At 41.2% G+C, this 25,576-nt stretch overlaps 1 protein-coding gene across 3 annotated transcripts; it reads right to left on the minus strand.

The window, feature by feature from the left end:
• Positions 1-10,151: 10,151 nt before the first annotated feature.
• On the minus strand, positions 10,152-25,213 carry LOC149449219 (inosine-uridine preferring nucleoside hydrolase-like). Of its 3 annotated transcripts, none has more exons than XM_089693447.1 (7): positions 25,196-25,213; positions 24,558-24,671; positions 20,061-20,247; positions 15,041-15,220; positions 12,077-12,188; positions 11,514-11,650; positions 10,152-10,485 (listed from the first exon to the last, which is right to left on the minus strand). In XM_089693447.1, exons 3-7 carry the CDS (start codon positions 20,241-20,243, stop codon positions 10,177-10,179), a joined length of 921 nt encoding a protein of 306 aa, XP_089549573.1. In that variant the 5' UTR covers positions 20,244-20,247; positions 24,558-24,671; positions 25,196-25,213; the 3' UTR covers positions 10,152-10,176. The 3 variants fall into 3 exon arrangements, with proteins under 3 accessions (XP_089549573.1, XP_089549571.1, XP_089549574.1); XM_089693445.1 differs by lacking the exon at positions 25,196-25,213 and adding an exon at positions 25,124-25,190; XM_089693448.1 differs by lacking the exons at positions 24,558-24,671; positions 25,196-25,213 and having other exon boundaries at positions 20,061-20,347.
• Positions 25,214-25,576: the final 363 nt, after the last annotated feature.

Raw genomic sequence — 25,576 nt, forward strand, 5'->3', positions numbered from 1 at the left:
ATGAGAAAAAAAATCCAGACAATCACATTGGCTGATTTGGAAAGAATTTATTTGCAAATTGTGGTGGAAAATAAGTATTTGGTCACCTACAAACAAGGAAGATTTCTGTCTCTCACAGACCTGTACCTTCTTCTTTAAGAGGCTCCTCTGTCCTGCACTCATTACCTGTATCAATGGCACCTGTTTGAGGTTGTGGACAGGTGTCTTTTATACTGATAACAAGTTCAAACAGTCGCACTCCAAACTCCACTATGGTGAAGACGAAAGAGCTGTCGAAAGGACACCAGAAACAAAATTGTAGACCTGCACCAGGCTGGGAAGACTGAATCTGCAATAGGCAAGCAGCTTGGTGTGAACAAATCAACTGTGGGAGCAATAATTAGAAAATGGAAGACATACAAGACCACTGAAAATCTCCCTCGATCTGGGGCTCCACGCAAGATCTCACCCTGTGGGGTCAAAATTATCACAAGAACGGTGAGCAAAAATCCCAGGACCACATGGGGGGACCTAGTGAATGACCTGCAGAGAGCTGGGACCAACATAACAAAGGCTACCATCAGTAACACACTACTCCGCCACTTATTCCGATCCTGCAGTGCCAGACGTGTCCCCCTGCTTAAGCCATTACATGTCCGGGCCCGTCTGATGTTTGCTAGAGAGCATTTGGATGATCCAGAAGAGGATTGGGAGAATGTCATATGGTCAGATGAAACCAAAATAGAACTGTTTGGTAGAAACACAACTCGTCATGTTTGGAGGAGAGAGAATGCTGAGATGCATCCAAAGAATACCATACCTACTGTGAAGCATGGGGGTGGCTACATCATACTTTGGGGCTGTTTCTCCGCAAAGGGACCAGGACGACTGATCCATGTATAGGACAGAATGAATGGGGCCATGTATTGTGAGATTTTGAGTGCAAACCTCCTTCCATCAGCAAGGGCATTGAAGATGAAACGTGGCTGGGTCTTCCAACAAGACAATGATCCCAAACATCATACCCGGGCAAGGAAGGAGTGGCTTTGTAAGAAGCATTTCAAGGTCCTGGAGTGGCCTAGCCAGTCTCCAGATCTCAACCCCATAGAAAACCTTTGCAGGGAGTTGAAAGTCCGTGTTGCCCAGCGACAGCCCCAAAGCATCACTGCTCTAGAGGAGATCTGCATGGAGGAATGGGCCAACATACCAGCAACAGTGTGTGCCAACCTTGTGAAGACTTACAGGAAACGTTTGTTATATATCTTTTGTTGGCAATGACAGAGGTCAAAGTATTGAGATGAACTTTTGATATTGACCAAATACTTATTTTGTTATTGGGTGCAGCATTGCAAGACCGTGCAATTGTCAGTTAAAGTAACGCAGCGCCGTAATGCACTCCTGAGGATTTACCTCCCTTCCTGACCAGGCCATTTTTTGCAAGTGGTTGAGTAAATACAGCTGGATAAACCAAACTCTGTCTTCATTTCAGGCTGCAAAGCAACAAAAGGTGGCTATTTTAACCGCCTCCCTCCCGCCATATAGTAAAATGACGGATGCAAGGCGGTTCTCTCGTTCTGGGAGGACGTCATATGACGTCCTCCCATTCTAACCGCGCATGCACGGCTCCGGGAACTCGCAGTGTGGTGATCGGCGGTGCGCTGTGCCCCTCGGACACAGCGGATCACCAATCAACGGAAAGAGTCGAAGATGTCTGCTCAGTCATGTGATCAGCTGTGTCCAATCACAGCTGATCACATGTAAACATGAAATGCTGGTTATCACGCTGACCGCTCGTGAGGAGAGGAGAGCCAGTAATCGGCATTCTTCGGAGGGAACATGTACACAGATCATTAGAGCACTGATGATCAGTGTGCCCTGATGATCTGTGTAGCCCCAGCAGTGCCGCCTGCCGGTGCCCATCAGTGCCACATTTCAGCGCCTAACAGTGCACATTAATGCCACATATCAGTGCTGCCTAACAGTGCCATATGAGTGCTGCATGTCAGTACTGCCTCAGTGTCCATCACTGCAGCCTCATTAGCGCACATCAGTGATGAAGAAAAATCACTTATTTACAAAATTTTATGACTACAATTTTTTTTGTTTTTTCAAAATTGTCAGTGGTTTTTGGTTTAAGAAAAAATAAAAAGGTGATTAAATACCACCAAAATAAAGCTCTGTCACAAAAAAAATAAAAATTTCATATAGGTACAGTGTTGCATGACCGCACAACTGTCGTTCAAAGTGTGACAATGCTGAAAGCTGGCCTGGGCAGGAAGGGGGTATAAGTGCCCTGTAGGCTAGCGATTAAAGGGGGTGATTTCAGACCCGCCCGCCCCCATAACCACTGTAAATCATGTGTGCTGAATGGGCCACTTCCTGTCACACGGGCTTCTGATGGTGACTGCATGTCAGAGTAGAAATGGACAGAGACATAGTCCTCACCCTCTAACAGGAGGTGCCTGAACAAGGACCTTCATAGTATAACCACTGGGTATTATTTTAATGAAAGCTACAACTATCAAAATATTGAATTATGCACAGTGTACCCTAGAATTATATGAGGTGATTTGCGATGACAACATCTCTTTGAATATATATAGCACAGCGGTTACAGAGGTAGTGGGACTTTTAAGGAATGCAAACTCACATACTAATATAGTTCGAAATCCATTACAGTATAACGAAAAGCAAAACTTTTTTTTTTTTACGTTTTGGATAGTTCAGAGGGATTAGACCCCCATTAATTTTTATTGCGGTCTGTGCCCCCTATTTGTCCTGTTTACCATTATTGAATGTGAAAGACCATCCCAAATTTTGGGTTGTCCCCAGAAAAGTAATAGAGGGGAAATCTTCCAATGGGGACACTAGTTCTGGTGACCTGGGGGTCCCCAGGGGATTACTGTAATTTGTAGGGATTTCCTCTCACTTCCTGTTTGGCTATAGGACAAGAAGTCAAGGGAAATCTTCACAATAGGACATAATGGTGAAAAAAAATCGGGGTTATAACTCTCCCTTGCGCTATCCAAAATGAAAAAGGTTTTGCCTATAATTCTACTTTAACATAAAACTGCTGGTTGATATTCTGTTTCTACCATCTCAACATTTTACATCACCCCATTTTCCCATAACAATAAAAAGATCGTTCCACACGGTTTACACCAAATACGTTCCTCTATGTGTGGCCTGATACGTTTTGAAATCTTTTCTTCTTCAGAGGCTGAAGGTAAGTGCTGTAGGCAAAAAGACCACATACAGTAAAGCCACCAACTTGTGACACCCTTGCAACGTCTTCCACTAAGGTTGGGGGAGAACCGTGCACACCAGCTGGGTGCGAATAGCCCAGCCACTTATCCTGGAACCCACCCCAATTCTGTGGGCACTGCCTTCCCCGATATGTCATATATCCTCTGACATATGACCAGAACAGGGAAGGAGGCTCCCCCCTCTAAACTGCTGCCGTCCCAGAAGCAGTGTGTGCTGATTCTCTGGACTGCACCTACCCCTCTGCAGTCCCCTTAGTGCGCCACTGCTTACAGGATATCTCCAAATTACAAACAGACCTTAATAGTGTAGAGTATGTGGCAAATGAGGTGCAATGTTGATAAATGCATAAAGCACTTGGTGCCTAAAAACACAAATGTATCATACATTCTAGGGCCAATACAAGTGGGAGGCTAGGATCTCGGTGCTCTGGTAGATCTTAGACTTAGTGTTACTAAACCCACAACAGTAAAATCAGTCCTAAGGGGTTGATCCTTTGCATTGTGTAAAAAGGCTGCTTGATCCTGTCTTCTCTGATCCTCCTACTGTCCCCAATACCTCTGCTGATAGAACAGAGCCTTTGGGGCAAGTGGCACATGCTCAGTTTGGTGTGTATTGCTAGAATTTTTTTTTTATTGTTGGGAGGGTGCATGTGATCAGCACAGGGCCAATCAGCACTGTCCAGACAGAGGGACAGGAGTTATGCAGCTTCATAGGACAATCGGGGGACAATGAAAACTCCTCCTACACGCTTTAACCAGTGCTGTGCTGGATTCTGATAGAAGTCACAAGACTGCTATAACTGCTGATGAGAAAAAGTTTTTAGCAGTTTATTATTTTCTAAAATAATTGCATTTCCATGTGTGTACTTGATAAACATTAATTCCAAATTCATATTTCGGTGCTTATATTGATGGCAAGCTTGCAAAATATTTGTTTATGATTAATCATAATTAATATTAAAATGTGTGATTGGCCTTGAACCAGTGATAGTGTTAATTTCTTCAGTTATAGCTGAGACAGGAGTTAGTTAAGCTAACCAGCTGAAATCTGAGTATTCCATAGAAGGCCATAGCTGGTTAACCACCCTAGTAGTTTTCCCGAGCTTGGGGATAAATCTAGCTGTCAAAAGCGGTAACCCTGAGCCAGACTCGGGGTCACCACAAACTAAGTACCTGATCCGTGTCCGGGGTCCTGAGCCGCATGCAGCCATCCCCTCCGTCCGTTCCGTCTCCTTTCCTGCTTCCCTTGTATCTCACGCTGATCAGTGTGATCAGCGTGAGCCTGCCGTGCTGTGCTGTCAGGAGGCAGGAGTTATAAAAATATATCAGTGTCAAAATAAAGTGTTATTCTAGTGCATACATTGTAACTTTTTACCTCAGATATTTCCATTGTGCAGTTTTTTCAGTTTCTGTGACTAAAAACAGTTTTGCGCTCATGGCTTCCAAAAAGTGCCTTGCTAGCGCCAAAGTAGTTTATGATCAGCTAGCGAACAGCAACAGTGAGGAGCTACTTGAATTGAGCGACAGCGACTCATGCAGCGATTTGTCTTCAGACACGGAAAGTGAAGACAGTGGCGAGTCTGAGATTGATGTGAGTGATCTGCGCACGTGGTGCACTATTGATTGCGATACGCCAGTGCCGCCAAGATTTCAGTTTACCACGCACCTGGTATGAAAATCCATGTTGAAGGTGACAACCCCTTGGTGTACTTGAAATTGTTTCTGACTCATGAGGCTATTGAAATTATCGTGACGGTGACAAATAGGTACCCAGCGCAAGAACTAGCTGCTCCACACAGCCGGTTTTCACAAAGCAGAAAGTGGGAACCGGTCACCAGAGGACATTTGGCTGTTTCTTGGCCTAAATATTCTGCAAGGAGTAGTGGGGAAACCACTGCAGAAGTGGCACTAGACCACAAACAAACTGCTCGCCACGCCGTTCTTTGGCACCGTCATGTTGGAGTACAGCTTTTCCCTTATTATGAAATGTCTGCACTTCACAAACCATGTGGATTTTGATGAATCGACTCAAGCTAAAAAAAATTTGGGAAGTCTCCCAAATAATTGTCAGAAATTTCCACTAGAGCTATGTGCCAGAGAGAGACATTAGCATAGAAGAAAGTCTAATGGCCTACAAAGGAAGGCTAAGCTGGATACAATATATCGCATCCAAGAGAGCACGGTTTGGCATCAAATACTACCTTCTGTGCAAATCCTCTACCGGCTACATCTTAGTTATATACACCGGCAAGGGAACAAATTTTGTTCCCAAGTACAGCAATTATGGAATGGCAACCTCTTCCGTCCTGTCACTGATTGAGCCTCTGCTAAACCAAGGCTACTGTGTAACAACGGACAATTTCTACACCTCTCCAGAACTTTACGAGGTTCTTCTGCAGCAGAAAACGGATGCATATTGAACCATTCGGGCTAACCGGCGCAACCTGCCATCAATGTTTGCAAAAAAACAAACTGAAGTTGGGAGAATTGGTTGCCTGGCAGAAAGGCAAAATGATGGCACTGAGATGGCGGGGCAAAAAGGATGTGTGCCTAATGAGTACCGTTCACAATGCCTCCACAGTGATGGCACAAACAAAAGGTTGGAAAAACATCCAGAAGGTTGGTTCGTAGGTTGATTACAACTGCACCATGGGAGATGAGAAAGCAGCAGAGGAAATGCTATAAAAAGATTTTCCAGCATCTTCTGGAACAGTGCTTGTGGAATGCCTATATTGTTCCACAAAAACAGTGACAAGCCTGTGGTTCATGCGGACTTTATCTGGAAAGTCGCGGAATCCATTTTCCTCAAGCATCAAACACCATCAGTGTCTGTGGGACGACGTGCTGTGGGAGTTGTCAACCCAGAACGTCTGACTGGATGTCATTTTATAGACCACATCCCACCAATCCAAAAAAAGGTATCACTTACATGGATGTGCGTGGTATGTTGCTCTCGGTGAGATGAGAGTGGAAAAAAAAAATCAGCACGCAAACGAGGTTCCACTGTCCTGATTGCGATGTCGGACTTTGTGCAGTCCCATGTTTCAAAATATACCACCCCCATGATGTGTTCTAGAAAATGCAGTGTCTATATAATGTTATTTGGACAGAGTTCCATGTGTTTGATTACATTATTTAATGTATTATTATTTTTAATTATAATGTATGATTTAATTTATTAAACTTTATTGCACCAAGGATGTCTACTAGACTCTTAAACAGATTTCAGTGAGTTTTTCCTAAGAATTGCAGGCCTACAATAAAAAAAAAAACATATTTCCATTGAGCACAGAAATACTGACATAATCATAATGCTAGGGAGGTTAAAGGACTCTAGTGTAGAATGACATGGGAGTCAGGAGTGAACCAAAATAGAGTTAGTATGAAAAAATATATTCTAATAGTATGTGTGGATTTAGTTTGTTTTATAAGTTGGTAATATGTGTTACATATGTAGATTTTTGGTTATACAGCATTATTGAGCTATTATGTTGTAAAGATACATTCTTATTTTATATTATCATTTAAACAGACTGGTCACATGAGCAGGCTGATGCAACATTTCCAGCTTATGGTCATTACATATGGCCCTGTCAATCAAAAGACCATATATGTAGTGTCCCCTCCCTTCAATGAAATTGCTCTGCTAAGCAGTATTGTTTGCCATACAAGGTTCTAGGATCCTGAATTATGACGCATACAAGCATCATAGAAAGGCATCCTAAGACATGTGAAGGGGGCACTTCAGACGCACACGCATACGCAAGCATGGTATTAAGATGCTATGGATATTCACAGAAATGACCGACTGGAACAGGTGCATTCTCTAAGACAAGAACTCGTCACTTCCGTCTTCTTGCTAATGATTCAGAAGAAGCACCACATGAGACAATGGCCATGAAAATAAGGAAGACACCCTCGCCTATAGACACTAAAGAAGTATGATATGTGCCTACAGTACTGTGGGAGATCAGATATAGTGAATGCAGGGTCCTAGGTTTAGTAACACTTTAAGAATAGCATGCAATGCCAAGCTGCCAATTTTAAATACTTTCTTGCATTAAGAGACTCCAGAGACACACCCACATCTGAAATATGCAATTTTGGACACCAATGCACAAAAAGGATATCGGGGAACTAGAGAAATTGCAGAGAAGGGAAACCAAACTGATAAGCGGCATGGATGAGCTATGAGGAAAGATTAACTGAGCTCTCTCGAGAAGATATAATCACCAAGGTTATTAAAGGGGGATATAATCACCATGTTTATTAAAGGGGGATATAATCACCATGTCTAAGTAAATAAGTGGTCTTTTTAGTGAATCTGGTGCAGTGTTAAAGGTCAGTACAAAGGACAAGGGGGGGAGGCACTATGACTGGATGAAAAGAGGATTAACCTTCACATACAGAAAGGCTTCTTCACAGTAAGAGCCATGAAAATGTGGAATAGATTCCCTCAGCAGCTAGTTCTGACCAGCTCAGTAGATTATTTGGAGAATATAACTGGATATTTATATATAGGTAATATCACCAAAGATTGTTGATCCAGGGTATATGTGATTGACTTTGGGGACCAGAAAGGATTTTTCCCCTGCTAGAGCAAATCAGACAAAGATTTACAGGGTTTTATTTTACCTTTCTCTGGGTCAACTTTAAGTATAGGTTTTTTTTTTGTTTTTTTTTATTGGTTGAACTATATGGAGTTGTCTTTTTTTCAAACTGATCAACTATGTAACTATACTCCCCCCCCCCCCCCCCAAACGGGGAAAATCGAGGATTTCCTCCTCACCAGACAAACCATGAAACAGCTTCTTCTGGGGGCTGTGGAAACCATTTTTCCTAGGAAATGTGGGCCTGTTTGAAGCAAACCTCATACTAAATAAAACTGAATTGATCTGTTGCACCTAAAAGTGGTTGTAAACCTCAGAAATGAAATATGAACAAAGCATATCCCTCTATAGCAGCGGTTCTCAACCTGTGGGTCGCGACCCCTTTGGGGTTCGAACAACCCTTTCACAGGGGTCTCCTAAGACCATCGGAAAACACATATTTCCGATGGTCTTAGGAACCGAGACACCGCTCCTCTATCAGTCTCCAGGCGGGTCCGCCCACATGCAGATACGTCCACATTTCCCTGGACCGCGATGTGTGCGCGGGATGACATGCCGCCCCTGTCATCTGGCCACATCCCCGGGATCACTCAACAGCTCCGCCTCCTTGCCAGTGATTGGCCGCCGGAACTGTAGCTCAGTAAAGGCACACAGGCGGCCAATCACCAGCGAGGAGGAGGAGGAGCTGAGCAGCAGCGCGAAGATCAAAGAAGATCGAGCGAGGGAGCTGCCGGAGAAGGAAGACAGCTGACAGGTAAGTGTCTGTAGCATGCAGATGGTGCTGCTGCAGCCAGGTATGCTGGCTGTAGATGGGAGAGGGAGGGAGCGAGCCCAGGCGGGAGCAGGAGTCAGCAAGGTAAGTATCATTGGTGTCAGTGGGAGGAATAGTGCCCCATCATTGGTGTCACTAATACCAATGATGGGGCACTATTCCTCCCACTGACACCAATGATGGGGCACTATTTCCTCCCCCCCCCCCCCCCACTGACACCAACGATGGGGCACTATTCCTCCCCCCACTGACACCAACGATGGGGCACTATTCCTCCCCCCACTGACACAAACGATGGGGCACTATTCCTCCCCCCACTGACACAAACGATGGGGCACTATTCCTCCCCCCACTGACACAAACGATGGGGCACTATTCCTCCCCCCACTGACACAAACGATGGGGCACTATCCCCCCCCCCCCCACTGACACCAATGATGGGGCACAATTCCCCCCCACACTAGTATCAATGATGGGGCACTATTCCCCCCCCCCCCACTGACACCAATGATGGGGCACTATTCCTCCCACTGACACCAATGATGGGGCACTATTCCTCCCACTGATACCAACCATGGGACACTATTCCTCCCACTGACATCAGTGATGTGGCACTACTCCTCCCACTGCAAAATTACAGTTATGAAGTAGCAACGAAAATAATTTTATGGTTGGGGGTCACCACAACATGAGGAAGGTTGAGAACCACTGCTCTATAGTGTGTACTTGTCGCAAGAGCAGTAAGTGTCATTTCTGTCTGCTTCTTCATCCCTCTGATCAGCATGAATCATTTCACAGGTTTTCCTGACACCAAAAGAAAAAAGGTGACCGGGAGGAAGCTCCAGCACACAGCCTGAGATTGACATCCTCAACTCTGTTCCTGGGATTTTAGATGATGAGGGACCTCCAGCAGATTGATAGCTCAGCTCTGTAGAGCTCTCTCCTCACTGAGCGCTGCAGTGTGTAATATCAGCTCTTTGCCCCCCTTTTTTTTTTAAATCCACTCTGACAAGCTTTATAAATTCAGTAGTTTTAGTGAGTGTAGAGAAGAGACAGATAAATAGGTGCAACTTATGTAGGAAGATTTGTTTCATCTCTGTGTATCACCTGAGGCCAGTCACTTTACTGGGTATATGTAAGGGTTTACAAGCACTTTAAATGGCCTTGGATCAAGGGTATCGGATGTTCTACAAAGATAATTTAATTAGTTTCAGAAATAACGCTTTAGAGGATATGCATTTGTAGCCTTTAGCTTGAAAAGCACTTTGGCATGCATGTAGGTATAGCAGCTTGTTACACTGGTTTTAAAATCTGTCATGCTCAACGAAGTGTTCATTTTGGTAACCAATGGTATATCAGTCAAATTAGAGATGACCAATGTGTGACTTTAAACATTCATTGTAATACAAAGTATACTTGACAACTTGTTCATAGTAGGACCTGCTCCTCTTGAATTACCTATCAGAAATGCTTGGACTGGATTAAAGTTGTTTGTCAAGCTGTAGTTCAGGCAAAAAAAGCTCATTATTTAAATGCAGTTGTATTTATTTTATTGCAGAGCAACCCATAATCGTTCTTTAAATTTTTCTGTGTTGCATCTTTTCATCAGAACAACTTTCTGTTGTTTCTTCCACTTGTCCTCAGTGTCCAGCACCAACATCCCCCTAGCATATCTGCCATGAAGCTCCACACTCGCTGCACACTCTAGGTACTCCGCTACAATGCTGTCATCAATTGCTGCAGCCATGGCGTAAGAGTCATAGGAAACAAAACCATATTTCTGTCGCCACTTAGCTGTGATCTTCTTCATAAACCTGGCTTTGTCAGTGTCTTGCTCCACCCAGTTTCTGAAATACTCCTTTAAAGGAGGAGAAAGGTTTATTGTGTTAATTAAATAAAGTGAATAACAACTATCAAAGACAAATATGGTGTTGACTTACTAAAACTGGAGAGTGCAAAATCTGGTGCAGCTCTACATAAAAATCAATCCGCTTCCAGGTTTTTTTTTTTTTATTCTTCCCTCAAAGCTTAATTGAACAAGCTGAAGTTAGAGGCTGATTGGCTACCATGCACAGCTGCACCAGATTTTGAACACTCCAGTTTTAGTAAATCTACCCAATAATGATCTGATGTCAACATTTATTTACTCAAGTTGCTAAAACACTTTCATGGGTTGTGGGGTGTGGTTTCCAGTCTTACCCAAACAAGTATAGAATGTATGTGTGTCTTTACCAGCAGTCACAACAACACATTATGGTAACTACATTTGTGTAAACATACCTGTATTTATACTGCTCATCCAATGAGAATCCTTAATTTTTGGTCTATTAATATGGCTGCCCCTTTGGCATTACACTTCATTTGTCTGACAGTCTTTAGAGCGGAACTTCCCCTTTTGGGTGGAACTCCACTTTAATAGCAAAAAGTCAAAAATATATATATATTTTTTTTATAGCACAAAGAATAAAAACCCCACAGGTGATCAAATACCACTGAAAGCTCAATACGTGGGAAAAAAAAAGGACATAAATTTCATTTGGGTGCAGTGTTGCATGATCATGCCATTGTCAAAGTAACACAGCACCGTAATGCAAAAATGGCCTGGTCAGGAAGGATGATAAATCCTCTGTGGGGCGAGTGGTTAAAGTCAGAATCTGGCCAGAGTCAGTACCACTGAGTGACGCCAGCCAACAGTGGACTTTAACCTGCTCTTGGCTGAAGAAGGGTCACAGGAGTGCAGAACTAAGTGCACTCCTCTGACCCACAGGAGAAATATGTCCAAAAGAGCTTTGGCCTCACTTTTCCTTTAAAGAAATAAAAATCTTGAAAAAATTATATGGATTGTAGAGTTATGAATATAGTAAATCTAAAAAGAAAATGTCATACCATTGTTAGGCTATTTTCCCTTGTGAACTCCAAGGTAGCAATAAAGATGGGACACGTAAATTCATTTGTTATTATATAAGCTGCTTCTGGATCCAGGTGAAAGTTAAATTCAGCGCATACAGTCCTGTTTCCTCTACCTAAAAGACAGACATAATCATACATTCAATTTTCATCCAACAGTTTGCGTTGACTATTTGTTGTGAATTCTTAATAGGAATTCAGTTTTTGATGTACAAAGCAAGGATCTAAGACAGTGTTTCTCAACCTTTTTTCAGTCAAGGTACCCCTTTAAAATTATGGATAATCTCAAGGCACCTTTATTCAACCTAGAATCTCAAATAACACAATTGCTCCTGACTCTTAGAACATACAATATAGATGACAATTAATGGCTCAATAAAAGCAAGTGATTATCCTATTTATGCACCACAGGTCTGATAAGGTTTGGGTCATGTACCAGCTCTCATGTGAGGGAGTTGTCTCCCTGCCTGATGTTTTCAACTATCTGCTTGTCTATGGACATGAAACCTCACAGTAATAATGAAATCCATAAGAACAATTACCTGCCATATTTCCTCCCATGATATACAATTTGTTAATCTTCTTTGGAAGAGTAGGATCAATTTTTGCTGCCAAAGCCAGATTGGTCAAAGGCCCCACTGCTACTACACTGATCTTGTTACACAAAACAAACGAAGAAAAAAAAAACAAATTGATCACAGATAAATACAGAAAACAATGACTAGTTACCTGCTCTGTCTCTTACATTTCTCCATCAAATTTGTTTAAGCAAACAAATAATGGTAATACCTGCCTGGAGTTTGCATGTTAGTATATGTATGTATGTATGTATGTATGAATGTGAGTTCAGAACCTTAGATTGTATGCTTCTTGAGGGCAGGCACTGATGTGAATGTACAATATACAGTGGGGATCGAAAGTTTGGGCACCCCAGCTAAAAATTTGTATTAATGGGCATAAAGAAGCCAAGGAAAGATGGAAAAATCTCCAAAAGGCATCAAATTACAGATTAGACATTCTTATAATATGTCAACAAAAGTTAGATTTTATTTCCATCATTTACACTTTCAAAATAACAGAAAACAAAAAAATGGCGTCTGCAAAAGTTTGGGCACCCTGCGGAATTTATAGCATGCACTGCCCCCTTTGCCAAGCTGAGACCTGCCAGTGTCATGGATTGTTCTCAATCATCGTCTGGGAAGACCAGGTGATGTCAATCTCAAAGGTTTTAACTCATCTGACCTTGCCCCAACAATCAGCACCATGGGTTCTTCTAAGCAGTTGTCTAGAAAACTGAAACTGAAAATAGATGACATTCACAAAGCTGGAGAAGGCTATAAGAAGATAGCAAAGCGTTTTCACATGTCAATATCCTCTGTTCGGAATGTAATTAAGAAATGGCAGTCATCAGGAACAGTGGAAGTTAAAGCAAGATCTGGAAGACCAAGAAAAATATCAGACAGAACAGCTCGCAGGATTGTGAGAAAAACAATTCAAAACCCACGTTTGACTGCACGATCCCTCCAGAAAGATCTGGCAGACACTGGAGTTGTGGTACACTATTCCACTATAAAGAGATACTTGTACAAATATGGTCTTCATGAAAGAGTCATCAGAAGAAAACCTCTTCTACGTCCTCACCACAAAAATCATCGTTTTAACTTTGCAAATGAACATATAGACAAGGCTGATGCATTTTGGAAACAAGTTCTGTGGACCGATGAGGTTAAAATTTAACTTTTTGGCCGGAATGAGCAAAGGTACGTTTGGAGAAGAAGGGGCACAGAATTTAATGAAAAGAGCCTCTGTCCAACTGTTAAGCATGGGGTTGGATCAATCATGCTTTGGGGTTGTGTTGCAGCCAGTGGCACAGGGAACATCTCACGAGTAGAAGGAAAAATGGATTCAATAAAATTTCAGCAAATTTTGGATGGTAACTTGATGCCATCTGTGAAAAAGCTGAAGTTAAAGAGAGGATGGCTTCTACAAATGGATAATGATCCTAAACACACCTCAAAATCCACGGGGGATTACATCAAGAGGCGTAAACTGAAGGTTTTGCCATGGCCTTCACAATCTCCTGACCTCAACATAATTGAAAATCTATGGATAGACCTTAAAAGAGCAGTGCGTGACAGACAGCCCAGAAATCTCAAAGAACTGGAAGACTTTTGTAAGGAAGAATGGGCAAAGATACCTCAAACAAGAATTGGAAGACTCTTGGCTGGCTACAAAAAGCGTTTACAAGCTGTGATACTTGCCAAAGGGGGCAGTACAAGATATTAACTCTGCAGGGTGCCCAAACTTTTGCAGACACCATTTTTTTGTTTTCTGTTATTTTGAAAGTGTAAATGATGGAAATAAAATCTAACTTTTGTTGACATATTATAAGAATGTCTAATCTGTAATTTGATGCCTTTTGGAGATTTTTTCCATCTTTCCTTGGCTTCTTTATGCACATTAAACAAATTTTTAGCTGGGGTGCCCAAACTTTCGATCCCCACTGTATATGTAAAGTGCTGCATAAATTGATGGTGCTATATATATATATATATATATATATATATATATATATATATAAAAGAGAAACTAAAATGGGACACTGAAAAACAGGTCAGCATATTGACGTGAACTTCAGACATTCAACTGAAAGATGCTAAACTGCAGAGAAGAGCCAGAGAGAGAAATGGCCTGATGTGCCTCCTTGCAATGGTCTGTGGGGTGCAAGCGGTAGTAGGCCCGTGTGTACAGTTTAATTATTTGAACATAAAAACAACATTCTCAAAGTTTTGATGTGCTGTCCTGTTTCCATAGGAGGATAAGCACTGACTGCTGAGTAAACAGTCCCATAGATGGAGAGGCACTTGTACATTTATAAAACATTAAATTATATATACTAAAATATGCACATACACCAGTGCATTGATTATGAAGACGAGCAAACTATATACCCACAATGTTCCATATACTGTATACAAAGAAGTCAACAAGTATAGTTTGCTATGGAATATACTTGTACACTCCAGCATCTGAACAGCTAAGCCACAGTCTACCTATAAAAAGAATGAGATTTTCAATGCCCTTACCACGTAGAAAAAAATGCACCAAGTAAACATATTTTTTTAAATCTTTTTTTTATCGTGTGTGCATTAAATCCATTAAAAGGACAGTGGGGATAAATTTGAAGTATCCACTCAAGGCATGAAAGTAAATTACAAAATGATGGTTGAGTAGGGTTTGTTCATATTTACTGCAAAGACTCCTGAATTGAAGGGAAGTGCTAGAGAAAATTAGAACTGAAGCTTATACTGAGCCATTGGGTTTCCTACAGTCTTTTAGTCTCTGGTGTCAGGGAGTGCTAATCAAGCAGTAGGAAGGACCTGCCACCACATTTTAACCTTTATGTGCCTTGGGCCTAAAAGATTAATTGTTGGACAGATATGCCCTTCATAAAAGGAATGTGTCTGATATCACACTGTAAGAGAATAGTCATTAAACCATCTTACTTGGCCCTCATGCTGACTGATTATCCTTATTAAAGCATGGACAGCATCCTCTTCTTGTATGTGCTCCAATCCTGGACTGTTTGGGTCCCCCGCATCTCCTAACCCATCACTTCCAAAATGTTCATATTCTGGATTAATGTCTCCTAAAATTGATTGAGATGCACCACAAAAAACTGGAATCTAAAAGGAAAAAAAGTTAATTCACCAAGTCAGTTCATCAGTTTTTTTGCCTTTCTATATAGTCGTATGAAAAAGTAAAAGCAACCCATGGAAATTGTTGACTTTTATAAACATATTTAAACAAGCAAATATTAAGTGTTCCTTCAAAATTCAGACAGCACCTACAGATAAAAGTGATATACTTAAATACCACATAAAATTGACATGGTGTATTTATTATCAAAATTTAAAAATTGGCAAAAATGCAGATTTGTGAAGTGGTAAAAGTAAATAATCCTCTACATTTACCACTACTTAAAATCTCTGCAATTAAAATCAATTGCTTCAGATTAGGTGTCAATGACTAAAACCTCCTTAATGTGGTTGTAAAGGCTGAAAGTTTTTTACCGTCATGCATTCTATGCATGAAGGTGAAAAACCTCTGTGTAGCACCCCCCCCCCCCCCCCGCCCCCACTAATACTCACCTAAGCCCCTTCTCGATACAGCGATGTGCACCTGGAGTCTTGGCTATCCTGGGTCTCACCCTCATTGGTTGAGACAGCAGCGGGAACTATTGGCTCCCACTGCTGTCAATCACACCCAGTGAGCCAATGAGAAGAGAGAGCAGGTGGAGCCGAGGCACAGCTCTATGTAAATTGACCATGTTTTGCTGGGGAGGGGGGGGGGTTGCCTTCCTCTGGATCAACTGTGGGTATAGGATTATAACTTTTTTTTTTTTTTTTGTATGGTTGAACTGGGTGGACTTTTGTCTTTTTTCAGCCAGACTAACTATGTAACTATTACACAGAGCAGGTAAGTATGACATGTTTGTTATTTAAATAAAATATTATATTATATATTTTATTATACAGTATATAGCGCCAATAGTTTGCACAGCGCTGTACATTATAGCGGGAGACAATACAGGAACAATACAATTCAATACATGAGGGCCCTGCTCCTTGGAGCTTACAATCTAGGAGGGAGGGGAGAGTGGTACAGGAGGAAATAGCTGTGGGGGATGGAGTGGTGGGAAGAGTGTAGGAGATCAGCAATTAGGTGAGGGCTGGGTAGGCTTCTCTGAAGAGATGGGTTTTCAGGGTGCGCCTAAACGTGAGGAGGGTAGGTGACAGTCTGATGGATTGGGGTAGCGAGTTCCAGAGGATGGGGGAAGCCCTGGAGAAGTCCTGGAGACAGGCATGGAAGGAGGAGACAAGGGAACTGGAGAGTAGGAGGTCTTGTGAGGAGTGGAGAGTGCGTTTTGGGTGGTAGATGGATATCAGGTCGGTGATGTAGTTTGGGGCAGTGTTCTGAACAGCTTTGTACGTCAATGTTAGTATTTTGAATTTTATGCGTTGCTTTTAGTATCACTTTAAAGTACTTTCACATGGGTGTCCCATTTGTCCATTTTTCATCTTTGTGGTTTCAGATGGAAAATGGACAGCAATTCATTCATATGGGCTTGCGGAGGTAAATGGATGATCATGTGTTTACAGTTGCCTACATTTGTGCTTGTTCAGGTCTGTCTTTTTAACCAGAACAAACGCTGCGTCCTTCTTTGTTTCGACGGATCTGAATGTATGCAAACAGTTGTCATCTGTTTATTTCTGTTCTGTTTACATCTGCTTTTAGTGCCAGTTCACATTGTACTGTAGGGAGGAAAACCAACATTTCATTTCCATGCTCAAATTGCGCTGTGTCGGTGGCTGTCAATGTAAAGTTAACGACAGCCAGGCGCAGATAGCAAACATAGTGCATTTGTCTGCCCCATTTCGCATGATACCACAGTATCATGAAATCCATCTGCAGTGTGTTTTTAAAAGTAGTGCATGCACTACTTTTGGTGCTATAATGTGCTAATTCAGCCCATTCAAATGAATAGGCAGGAAACGCGCTGCACTCAATTAGCACAGGAATCGCACAAGGCACATGATTAGTTGCTTCAACAACTATAAAAAAATGAATGTAAACTGAATTGAAGATGGATGTGCACAATGATGTAACAAAGCAGTATTCATCAGTTTTTTTCAAAATATGACAGGACACTAAGACAACATTCACACAAGAGTTCATGTGCAGTCACCAGCAAAAATCAGTAGAATGTTGTAAATGTTGCTGCACACACTGCGTGCACACAGATGCAGGTGTCAGTGGTGGCTGTCAGATACTGCGTACAAATTAATGTCAGGCACTGCTCCTGTTCTCATACAACTGCTCAGATGAGTGGTTATATACGAATACCAACCCTGGACGCAGTCAGTGTGTGTCCAGGGTCAACATTTCTGTGGCCATACACTATACAATCTGATAGGCAGTGGAACCTGTCTTATCTAAATCTCAGATATCTAGGGTCAAGTGTTCTCTTTGCTATTGATGTGTGCAATGTCATGCCAAGCACAAAAGAGCCGTTTATTGTCCTCAGAGGAACATTTTTTACAAGTGGCATAGCTTTCAAATGACTGTTAATTTGTCCAGGACTGACTGACCAAGCAGCTGACCATCCAATGCTAAAAAGTCTACACAACCCCAAACATTTAGTTGCAGAATCTGTAGGTTACTCTTAAAACAGCTGCTGTCAAAGTACATGCATTTACAATCAGTAAAAAAGACTGCATCAAGTTACCTGCGTGGGAGGTGTGCTGAGCAGGAGGCTTTTGAGGTGTAAAAAGTGTATTAGAGCAATATTAGTTTGCCATTGAATATATAGGCACAAACCAGGCCTTCTGGAAACATGCTGTGGACAGATGATTCCAAGATAGAGTCGTTTAGCCACAGTAGCAGTAGACATGTTTAGAGAAAATTGAAAACAGCATTTCAAGAGAAGAACCTCATTACAACTGTGAAACATGGTGGTGGATATGTATGGTTGGGGTCTGATTTTCTGCTCTAGGGCATGGGCAGCTTGCAGTCAATCAACTATGAATTCTGCATTGAATGAAAGCATGCCTTATGAGAATGTGAGGCCCTCTGACTGAAAGCTGAACCGGAAATTAATTTTAAAATGATAATTCTCCAAAGCATACTATCGAATCTACAAAGGACTGACTGGTGGACAGTTAGCCAAAACACTTACAAGAAGTAATTTCTGCTAAAGAGAGTGATCCATGTTTCTGAGCCCAAAGGTACACTTTATTTTTACATCTGTTATTTTTGCTGAACAAATACTTAAAAAGGCAAATGTTCTTTGCTTTTTTTTGTTTTTTTTTTATTAAACTATATCACTTACCGGTATCTGTTGGCACAGCTTGCATGGAGATTTAAATTTTGCCTGATCAAGTACAGTGTTGAAACGATCATCAATTTCTTAGGGTAAGCTTACTTTTTCATACAACTTTATACATTTTTTCTAAATTATGTACCAATACTCATTTGGTAGAACCCAAAGCACAGCAGTGATGCTAATAAAAGGGTCTGATTTACTAAAGGGTAATAGACTGTTTGCCCCACAGATTAGTGAAGGAGGTGAAGCTCTGCAGACTTCCATCATCCAATCACATGCAAAAAAAAAATGCATTTTTTTTTCCTTGCATGTGATTGGGTATTCTTTGCAAAGTGAAATTTCACCACATTCCCTAAGCTCTTAGGAAATATTCCCTGCAAAGTGAACAGCCTGTTCACCTAAGTAAATCAACCCCACCGTGAGTTATGCAAGATGAATGGCCTGTAGTACTTTGACAAGAGTAAATGCACCTGGTGTTGGTCCCTTTAATCAGAACACAAGCATCTGAACTATGCAAACTAATGCCATAGTCTTTATAATAGTTTTCTTTGTAAAGTATTGCTGCACCTTTGACAGAAAGGGATTTCTTTTTAATATCCATTTCCATCCATATCCATTCCATTTACTGTGTCTAGTCACCTTCAAATTCGCTTACTCTATAAAGAGCAAATCAAAAACAGTACCTTCAATCATGGAACTTGCATGTTAAGCAGGCCATACATGGGTTGAATTCCAAATGATTTTTCGATCGAAGATCAAAAACGTAGTTCGTTCTGTAATCTGATGGTGCCACCAATGATTTCAAAAATTGGTCATTTTTCACGAATTTTCCAACATGCCCGACAAGCGAAATGGGGAGGCACCATGAAAATCATCCGGAGCCATTGCCCTACTAACAGAGCGAATAATCGGTCAATTATTATTGGGTCCGATTTTCGAACGAAAAATCGTTCGGAAATCGACCCATGTATGGCCGGCCTTAGACTATCAGCAACATCTGGTGGACACTATGGTAATATCCAGAAATTACCTGGCTGTTGTTCGACAGGTGTTTAAATTGCCAAGCAAGAGAAGAAGATTCAAGGTGTAGACAAGGTGGGCTCTCTATAAAGATGACTGCTTTAGGGGTAGTCTGTATGGCTGACAATGCAGTCAGCAGTCTTGCATGCTGCCTCATCTCACTATACAAAAATGCATATGGTATAGCTTTTGACAAAAGCCTGTTCACCTAAACCATTAATATTGTAGCTGCCTTTGTTCAGAGATAATACCTTTTCAAAATGGTATCACTTTTTTACAAAGTAATTTATACTAAAATCTTTCATCTAAAAAAAAAAAAAAGAAAAGAAAAGAAGAGTACCCAAAGACAGCAAATTACAGTTTTTATTGTTAAGAGGTTGGACAATGATCCAATGTTTACCGGAGGCCCCCACAGTGAGCTCTCACTGTCTGATTTTGCTGTTGATTGGGCAGGGTAAGGTAGCAGCCCTCTACTCCCCTCTTCCTCCATAGCAGCAATTGTGACACATGGGTGAGCCAAGCTGCAAGATTCTAGTGGTCTCACTTTATTAGTGGATTCCCCCCAGTAAGATAAAGGTTACATATCTCTTGCTATAAATAAAATTAAGATAGGGGATTACCTCCATCCTTTTACACACTTGGAGAACACGCAGTACATTCTTGCAGACATTTTCAGTGGTGGTGTTCCCAAAACAACAGGTTATTCCAAGAATCTCAACCTCAGGAGCTGCCAGAGCCATCATCAAAGCTTGAGCATCATCCACCCCACAGTCCACATCCACCAGCAACAACTTTTTAGACATTTTTCTTAAAAAAAAAAAACACAAAGGGAAAGTTTATATTAGAAAGTTGCTCAAATTGCCAAGTAGAGCACTTACGGTAGATATCTCCCAAGAAGAAAAAAAAAATCACACAAAAAAAAGCCTAAGTCAACTGATTCTAGATATTCATTCACAAGGTATTAACAAATATTAACCATAGCTGTAAAAATTGCTGTCTAAGCCAAGAGTCCCATAGCAGCCTGTTCATGTGCCAGTGATCCAGGAAGATAATAGAAAACTATGGTTTGCACAATGTTTCTGTAATATATAACCATCACCATAAACTACATATTGAAAGAGCACTTTGACAAGAAATACTGACTTGACCTCGGCACCTGTTACTAAGTGTTTCTGAAGTATACCTAAAAAAAATTCAAAGAGTTATTGCTGATGTTTTACCCATAGACTTCCAAACCATAACCACCTATGCTCACTTCATTTAACACACCTTGTGAAAATGTATGTATTTTCACACAATAAACTGTCTGATTACATAAGTATTGGCACTGCAGCTCTCATCAGTAACATCTGACAATGGGGTTGATTTACTAAAACTGAACAGTACAAAATCTGGTGCACCTGTGCATATTAAAAATAAATTATATCCACGCTAGGTCACCAATCAATGAGAGCAAGCAGCCGCTGTGTAACAATCAAATAGTGCAAACAAAAAGCAGCGCTGATAAAAAAATAAATGATCAATAAGTACATTCAAAATTACACTTTCATAGAATCATGTGATGAATGTGAAATAAACAAAGTAATAATACAGAACACTAAATTAAAGTGTCCAAACAAACAAAATAATATATATAGCGCTAAATTAAAGTGTCCATACTAAGTGCATCCAGAAAAAAAGATACAATTACACAGTCCTCCTTTAGAAATCTTCCATCCAGAAAATAATACAATCCACAAAGAGTAAATAAATAAAGTGTAAATAAATCAGAGTTAGCGCAGTATAATCCACCAATGACAGAAGAGATTCCACCATCCTGTGACACTGTTTAAAAGCACCTCTTACCAGATCAGATGGACTATCACAGCTATAAATGGTCAAAATACACTCCATCATGGCCAAATGCTGGTTCACCATGGCATACAAACGCCCTCAACAACTGATATCACCAATGGATGTAAAATAAACAATCTCCCATTGTGAAATTTGCCTAAAATTCTCTCCTTTTATTATGTAAAAATAAGGTGCAAAATAGCAGGAAGAAAAGGTTACTTACATAAAATGTTGTAGCAGGCCCAGGGGAGGACTGACATTTCATGGGGCCCCATTTATTTGAATATTTGAGGATAGAAATATGACCGCTATTATTGCTCAGTTTTTCTTCCAAAAATGCTATTTACTTGGTGGTCGTGCTCAGGGGCGGACTGACAACTCATGGGGCCCCCGGGGCAATAGGGGATCATGGGGCCCCTGTGTCCTTGTCCAAACTCAAAAAAGCCTATGAAAAAGGTACCAGGGCATCTCATGGGGCCCCCTACTGACCCCGGGCCCTCGGGCAGTGCCTGAGTTTCCAAATGGTCAGTCTGCCCCTGAGCAGGCCGATAGCTTGGGAATGGAGAACTCTAGATCAGTCCAGCAAACAGTGCAGATGGATGTCAGGCACAAACAAGCCACTCCCCTGGGCGTCTATTGACACACACAGTGTTCATGGCACTTCTGTGCATACTCACTTTGCCACTAGAGCATTCTTTTTCTGTAGATTGCAGCAAAAAAAACAAAAAACAAAGCAAAAACCTTGCTCCTGTTGTTCATTGTACCTCCCTCTTTGTCTGTGTCCGCACTGCAGTCTGAGATTGCTTGCTAATAATTATTTATTTTATTTTGATTCTCTATTCTGAAAACTTTATGTTATGTGACTGGCACAGCAGCAATTAGTGCTGTGCCGGCACAGATTCACAGTCCAGACGTCCTCTGCTGCTATAGAGCATACATCAGTAGAGTACTAGAAACTCCTCCCTTAAACAGGCCATACACGATGCAAAAACTGAATGAAAATATTTCAAATCATTTGTTTTTTGCATCACTAGTGTGCCAGCTGTGACGCGCGATTTTCATGAGGCAATCAAAAGTGCCTGATCCAACATGATGGATATTCATTAGAAAAACAAAACCATTTATGGCACAATCGCATGAGCTATTTTCGTTCACTTGACAAAAACGTTTGGATTTCGACTCATCTATGGCCTGCCTCAAATCTTTTACTTGCATGAGGATGGGAAAGACCTAAGAAATTTCCATGTGACTGCTGAACAGGTGTGGTTAAAAAAGGTACTAAGATTTTATATATATATATATATATATATATATATACATATACACACACACACACATATATATATATATATATATATATATATATATATATACACACACACACATCTATATATATATATATATATATATATATATATACACATCTATAGACATTCATGACATAGGAGAATCTATAGACATTCATGGCATAGGAGAATCTATAGACATTCATGGCATAGGAGAATCTATAGACATTTTTGGCAAAGTTCAAAGGGTTAAAGCGGAACTACACTGCATCTGAGCACCGCAAACCAAAAAAAGCGATTTCATTAATTCTTTGTTTGTTTTTCCATATTCAGAGCAAATTCACCTATTCATCCATGTCCCTATGCTTTATACTGAGAAATAACACCCCAAGCATTTCATGACTTGGTCATCTTAAGTAAGGGCAGAAGATTAATGTAGCATTTACTTCCTGGAACCCCTTTGCCCTTAGCTCAGGCATGCAGGGAGGAGGGTTTGCTTAGCTGAGAAAACCCCTCCCCTTCCTGGAGACTCCTGGGATGTATGACATAATTTGTCTAGACAGGAAACCAGGAAGTAACTGAAGAAATGTAAGGAAAAAAAAACAAAAAACTTTAAAACAAGTATATGATATACTTTCCTATCTATTTACTAAAGCTAGCAGCATAAGGATGACAAATAGTCACTGTTGAGAGAGAGAGTAAAGTTCCACTTTAAGCTTGTATACCTCCACAACAGCAATGTTAATAATACATAATGCAAAAAGCTGGGACAATAATCACCTCAATATGACAGATGCCATCTGCGTTCGCTTCAGTGCAGCATTTTCACAGCAAATAATGAAGCCAACCCAAAGTTCAAACTAACTCTCCCACTAACCCAAGGAAAAGTTCACCACTGGCATTGAAAGCAGGCATTTGGAGGCATTTTTAACATTCCCCAAATGCCTATGCTAGGGGTGTCCAAACTTTTTTCAAAGAGGGCCAGATTGGATGAAGTGAACATGGTGGAGGGCCGAACATTTTTCCGAACATTCTTTGAACCATTACAATTAAATGCAAATAAATTATTTTATGCCAAGTTAATTGCAAACGACATACTTTTCATTTCAGAACATTAAGATCAACTGACAGCTGAGTTTTCACAATGTATTGAAAATAAATTTAAAAAAAAACTTACCTGCACTAATGTGAAGGGTGAAAAAGGTAGCTGGAGCTGAAGTCTCTGCTCGGCAGCCGGGAGGGGAAGAGAAACACACTTCACGCTGGAAGCCCGGCCCTGACATCACCACCCTCTGTCGCTCCCAGCGCGGCGCAGTCACGCATGCGCACTGCTCTCAAGCAGAAGACTGTCTGCCACAGAAGGGAGGGCCGTGCGACAGCCGCATTTACACAGACCAGGGAGAACGCGCCGCAGTCAGGCATGCGCACTGCCCTCTGCTCTCAAGCAGAAGACTGTCTGCCATAGAAGGGAGGGCCGTGGGAGGGCCACATTACACAGAGCAGGGAGGGCTGTTGGAGGGCCGTATTAAACCGACCCCTGGGCCGTAAATGGCCCGCGGGCCGGACTTTGGACATGCCTGGCCTATGCAAATGATACCATGGACAGCATACAGTGCTGTTCACCCTATCAACACATGAAGCATTAGCATTGCATCGCTTCAAAATTGAAGCCTCATGTTGAATCCGAAGCCTTTCAATGGTTCTATGGTAACGCTTTGCAGGTATTTGCAGCGCGGTTAAGATCCAATTGTGGTGCATTAACATTACAGTTTATAAGGTGTTGGTGGTGTGGTTTTAACGCACCTTTAACATACATCAATCGTGCCAAAAACACACATAGGGCATTTGGGGAGCATTTTTAACGTGCATTAAATGCGAATCAAATGCACCTTTAACGCACATTAAGGCTATATGTGCATTTGTTAAGATTTAGTATTTTGAGTCCAGGGTGAACAAGCCCTAGCACTAACCCTACTTTAGGTGACCTTGCACACTTGCCTCTCCTTTGCCAGGATCCTCCTGGGAAACTCCAGTAATCCTATGACAATTTCGGAGCGAAGGTCTCACTGTTGGATGGTAATGATCTGTAATTAATTGCCAATAAATGTGATCCTGGAAAAAAAAAAAGTTTGATTTTAAAACTGACAAAAATGGGCATGACACACTGAATTTAATTCTACAGTCTACTCTGCTGAACTGTTTAAATACAAAATCATTTCTTTTAAAACAAAAAGGCAAGGTTAGCAGTTTCATTACATTCAAAATACACACAAGTACATATATATAATTTATACAAAAGGCATTTTGTTATCTTGGCATATAAATGTTCGTCTGAAGTGTCTCACGCTTAGCGGGTATGTACCCAACTTCAACAAACATGAAATAAGCATAATTGGCATCATTTTGTAAAGCGCAGCGCAAACTGTTGGCGCTATAAAAATCCTGTATAATAATAAACACATAATAATTGGCCCCGAAGCCAAGGAGCTTGAATAGTGCCAACTGGTGTGGAATTCACAACCACTATCTCGCAGTGTGACAAAGTTTAAAATGTAAATACATACAGACAAGAGACAAAGAGATTTCTTCTGTAAAACAAAGGTGGCTTGTCACAAACAGTATAGATTTTCACTTACTGGACACTATCTGCACAATACAGGTAACCTTTGTTCCCAAGAAAGGAGGTAGTCAGCACATTCCCCGCCTATTGCAAACACATTCTTCCTTGTTAACCATTTCATTTCTGCAGGCTAAGTCATTCAACAGCACAAAATACAGTGTAATCATATTTTTTATTCAGACTACACATGTGCTAAAACTACAGAGAACATTCTGTAATACCTGCGCATAACAGCCCCAGATTAAAACTATTGGATGTGATAAATCCTAGCTCTAGACATGTCCCCTAGACAAGGAATGTATTAAGGTAAAAAATGTTTACGCTTTATAACTGCTTCATTTGGGATATTCCCCAGGTTGGGTTCATTTGTAGTTTCTAATCAGATTATTAAGCCACG

Source organism: Staurois parvus, unplaced genomic scaffold (genome assembly GCF_062004578.1).
Source record: "Staurois parvus isolate SC_StPar_1 unplaced genomic scaffold, SC_StPar_1.0 ptg000634l, whole genome shotgun sequence".
NCBI classification, from domain to species: domain Eukaryota; kingdom Metazoa; phylum Chordata; class Amphibia; order Anura; family Ranidae; genus Staurois; species Staurois parvus.

What these genes read in the sequence shown, in the direction of transcription:
- LOC149449219 (XM_089693447.1), bottom strand. Translation starts at nt 20,243, where the DNA reads ATGTCTAAAAAGTTGTTGCTGGTGGATGTGGACTGTGGGGTGGATGAT. An exon ending in AAGTGTGTAAAAGGATGGAG is followed by an intron (nt 15,221 to 20,060) that starts GTAATCCCCTAT and finishes TTTTCCTTTTAG; the next exon opens with ATTCCAGTTTTTTGTGGTGC. An exon ending in CATGGGAGGAAATATGGCAG is followed by an intron (nt 11,651 to 12,076) that starts GTAATTGTTCTT and finishes TCTGTCTTTTAG; the next exon opens with GTAGAGGAAACAGGACTGTA.